Source organism: Microtus ochrogaster, chromosome 7 (genome assembly GCF_000317375.1).
Source record: "Microtus ochrogaster isolate Prairie Vole_2 chromosome 7, MicOch1.0, whole genome shotgun sequence".
Taxonomy (NCBI): Eukaryota; Metazoa; Chordata; class Mammalia; order Rodentia; family Cricetidae; genus Microtus; species Microtus ochrogaster.
The window spans coordinates 15,971,412-15,976,044 of NC_022014.1; the positions used below are offsets into that span (position 1 = coordinate 15,971,412).

Consider the following 4,633-nt stretch of genomic DNA (forward strand, 5'->3'; position numbering starts at 1 on the left):
GATTTGTCATGGTGGGAAGAAACTAGGAAGCAGCCCAGAAGGAAAGTCAGAAGCTCAGAGTCCTAGGACAGAGCAGAGCACTCCTAAGCAACAGCACAAAGAAGACTTCACAGGATTAGAAACAAAAGTCCCGAGAAGATGAAAAGAGAAAATCAAGACCCCAGAGCCTAGAAATCACACCAGGAGGGAGATGGAGAGTGGGGAACCCCTGCATTAAAGGAAGTAAGGAGCTATAGTGTGCCCCATGGAGAACGCTCACCTCACAAATGCAAAGCCCTGAGTGTCATCCCAACCACTGAGGGGAGTGGAGACCCTGGGACATGCTCACACTCAGTGAATCAAGCCAGTCCCAGAGAGACAAATCTCAAGACATTTCCTCTCGGTTGTGCTTCCTAGAGTTTATAGATTACACATCCATAAAATCTTGAGTGTGTATAAGACATGAAAGAGGAGGTGAAATTGTGTAAGGAAACATAGGGGACAGATGGGCTAGGAATGTCAAAAAAAAGGTCAGATAGAATATCCTCAGTGTGCAGTCTTCATTTACATTACGTGTCCTTCTCTTGGGGCTGGAGAGTTGGCTCAATGCATAAGAGCTCTTGTTGCTCTTACAGATGACCCTGGATAGATGTCCAGCACTCATGTGGGCTCACAACCACCAAGAAGTCTAGTCTGATGAGTCCAACACCCTTTTCTGACCTCCAAGGGCACCAGGCACACCTGTGGAGCACACACACATGTGCAGGTACAACACATTTATGCATAAAGTATTCAAATGAATAAACCACAAATTTTTTAAAGTTCACTATACAACACAGTTCCACGAATGAAGAAAACCCACAAAGAATGTTATTAGTAAAAAACTATTAGAAGAGGATCATATACAATCGTGACAACCAATTTCAAATTTCAGCAAGTTCACAGGTTACAATAGTCTGTTCAAAACTGTTCAAACAGTCCCTACATAAACATCGGGTTAGACCTTCTCACTTAAGCAATCCAGAGCAGCTCAGGCGGCTATGCTGTGCTCTGTAAAGCAGAGCAGGCTCTCACTGGTTGGCTCCTGCTCTAATGGCTCCGTCTGTTTGACAGGAAAGGATTTCGTCTGGGACAGAGAGCAAGCGCTCCGAAAATGGGCATCAGCGTTGACCAGGAGACGGACTATGCCGAACTGGTTCTGTCTGTAGGAGAAATCACACTGGGAGAGAAGAATAGGAAGACAATGAAAGATCCACAATTGAGAAGGAGAGAGGCCCACAGTATCTCACAGGCTGTGTGCACGCTGCTGAATTCTGGAGGGGGCGTGGTCAAGGCTCGCGTTAAGAATTCAAATTACAGCTTCAAAAGAGATGGAGTAGGTCTGGATTTGGAAGATTCTTTTCTTAAAATTGTTCTATTTCCTCATAAATACCGAGACTACATGCAGAACAAAGAGGAATTTTTAATTTTTGTGAAACAGTAGATCCAGGATATCTCTGGTCAGCGTGTCCTCACCTTGAAAACCAATTTCTATATGAGAAATTTGTCAACTTCAGATGAACTGAAAGGTCCTGATGCAGTGAAGTTCCTCAAAGACAAGGACTCTGAAAGATGTGACTCTGATGAATGCCTTGCCACGTTTTTTAACAGAGAAAAGTTGACTCTGGAGGAGACATTCTGTTTCACTGAATCCAACCATGCAGAAGTTAAAATGTCCCCTAAAGAAAAAATTCTGGAGATTCTCCCTAAAACTGTTTCTGCATTTGCAAACACCGATGGGGGATATTTGTTCATTGGTTTAGATTTGGAAAAAGAACAAATAATTGGTTTTGAAGCAGAGAAAGCAGATCTTGAGGATCTAGAGAGTGAAATAGAGGCATGCATACGAGAGCTGCCTGTGGGTCACTTCTGTAAGGAGAAGCAGGAGAAGATAAAGTACACATGCAAATTCATCCCCGTCCTCAGACAGGAAGCTGTGTGCTCATATGTGTGTGCACTCAGAGTGGAGAGATTCTGCTGCGCTGTGTTCGCTGAAGAGCCTGAGTCCTGGCGCGTGGAAGACAGCTGTGTGAAGAGATTTACCTCAGAGGAATGGGTCCAGCTCCAGATGGAAGACAAACCAGGTTGGAGAAGGGGAATTTACAATCACTTTCTAATTGGCTTGGGGGTTGGAAGATTGCTCTCTTGGACCTGGGCAACACCAAACTCCTCATTTATTGATCTCTACTAGATACTATCCAGAGCTCACAACCTCCTGTTTCTTCTGCCCACTTAGGAGATTCCCTATAGAAAGTATGTTAGCAGTTTTCAGTAATACTATGAGCTATTTCTTTCACAATGACCAAGTGTGATACAGCCTGCTTCTCCAGTGGCCAGGACTAAAGCAGAAAGAGAAAAGGGCCTGCCTCATAATTCTCATAAGGGTTTTGTCACTTCTTATAGTTTGTTAAGCTGAGATCCCTGCCAAGAAACAGGCCATGAGCAAAATGCAGCCCAACATTTTGCAACAGAATCCTAAAAGTGGTTTCCATCAGAAAGCTGATCAGGAGAGCTTCTCATGAACCCTGTCCTGTCTACTTCCTGAATTTCTGCTCATCCACCCAGAGTGGCCTATCGAGTTCTCCTTGCCTCTTTCATACTATATCTAGCTTGTCTGTCCAAATCCCTCCTACTGTGAAGGCTTCTGGAGCCCACCATAGATTGTCTCCATTACCCCAGGTCCTATGGTAACTTGTGTTCAATTCAGAAATCCCACCATTTAATCTGTTCCTTTGTTTTTCTTTGCCTCTTTGTTGCCATTTGTGTCTTTGTCTTAAAACTTCCTCCTTCTCATATTTGTATACAAAATAGAACCCTAAATTTTCTCAAAAGAAAAAGTGCTGGCCTTTTAACTCCCTTAGACTAGGAAAGCCTCCGTTGACATGAGCACCGGAAACTTCTGCAGTCTCAGAGTGCGAGCTTCCCCATCTCTGCACAAACCCACTCCTTCCCCAGCCTTTATTCCTCCTGGATTTTCCAGCTTTAAAAAGAAACCAAACCTGGAGACATTTCTGAGGTGACAGAGTGCTGGCCTAGCATCCAGAAGTTCTGGCTTCAATTGCTCTGGTGTGTACATTGGTAGTGGTGGTGTACTTGCGGCACCAGCACGGTCTATGGGATGTCTCTCTAAATTTTAAAAAGCATGGAGTAAAAAGAGACCCATTTAATTGTTAATGCCTTCAATTACTATTACTGTTCTTTTTGCTGTTATGTTTTCTGTAAGTGCTGTGTGGAGAACTTAACTATCATCAAAGCTCAATTTTGCAAATTGTGTTTGACCTCAAAATCTAACCTCACTATCTAACCCCACTTTCTCTTAGGAAAACACTGATCAACCGAGACTGTTAATAAACGTTGCACTGGTTAGAGAACAGAGTGGACTGTGGGAAATATAACACTACCTTTTCTCTTCTCGGGTTTCTTCAACCAAGAAGATGAACAGACCCTTCAATCAAGCAGCCCACCACCGCGTCTCTGTAGCTGGTTTGCTACTGACATTCCAGAAGCCCAGCAACAGAGTGCCCGCCTTCCAGGTAGAGTCACTGTGGCTTTCTAGGTTGGTGGCTGTACTATGTTCAACCTCTTTGCTTCAGCAGGGCTCTGTGTTGAAATCTGTCTCCAGGCTTCCGGCACTGGGATTGACACTTGTTTTCAGGTCCCAAGAGTAACTTTGTCTCAAACAGTAAGCGCCCCATACACGCTGTCAGCCCACAAGTACACACACACACACACACACACACACACACACACACACACACACACACTATAGATAGCATCTGGCTACATGTAACATTCTGACATAGGAGGACAGAAAAAATGGACTTCCTCTCCAATGTCAACCTGACAGGTAGAAGGTGACAGTGTCCCTTCAAATTCCTATACTGGAAACAAGGTTTTCAAGAACTATGGGTTTGGGGCTGGAGAGATGGCTCAGAGGTTAAGAGTGTTGCCTGCTCTTCCAAAGGTCCTGAGTTCAATTCCCAGCAACTACATGGTGGCTCACAACCATCTGGAATGGGGTCTGGTGCCCTCTTTTGGCCTGAAGGCATAAACACAGACAGAATATTGTATACATAATAAATAAATAAATAAATAAATAAATAAATAAATAAATAGGAAAAAAATAAAGTGTGTTCTTTAAAAAAAAAAAAAAAGAACTATTGGTTTATCCTGTGGCTGTGATTGCCAGTCTGTGCTCGTAGGGAAGTCTAGCCTACGTCCTGTTGTCTTCTGAGGCATCCATCCTCTCCCCATCCCTGGAGCTCTGGGAATGTGCTCTGCTCCCTCCTTTGCTCTGTGGAGCCGTCCTGTGTCTCCTTGCTTTCCTCCTGTCTCATCACCTCTTTGGTGATGCCTGACTTTTCTGTCTTCAGCACTCGGTCTGTCCTTTGCTCCCCTGACTCTTCTCGTTCATTGAGTACCAGAGCAGGCTCCTGATGCACCATGTTATGGAAAAGGCGGGATTGTGAGTGTTCAGCTGCTTCCAAAGCTCTCTCTTTGCAGAGTCTGAGTTTCTAAGTCCCCCTTGCCCTGCCTCCCTTCTGTTCTTGAATTATCGTTTGGTGTCTTGTGTGTTCACCTTCTGGGTTGTGATGCAAAGTGTGGGACTTATCAG

General features: G+C 44.4%; 1 protein-coding gene across 1 annotated transcript; it reads left to right on the plus strand.

The window, feature by feature from the left end:
• The first annotated feature begins 1,099 nt into the window (after nt 1-1,099).
• Nucleotides 1,100-3,374, plus strand: LOC101989740 (schlafen family member 12-like). Its single transcript, XM_013347170.1, is given in 2 exon segments — nt 1,100-2,102; nt 3,339-3,374. Coding segments are annotated over 2 exon segments (981 nt in total). The 5' UTR covers nt 1,100-1,132; the 3' UTR covers nt 3,350-3,374.
• The last annotated feature ends 1,259 nt before the right edge of the window (nt 3,375-4,633 follow it).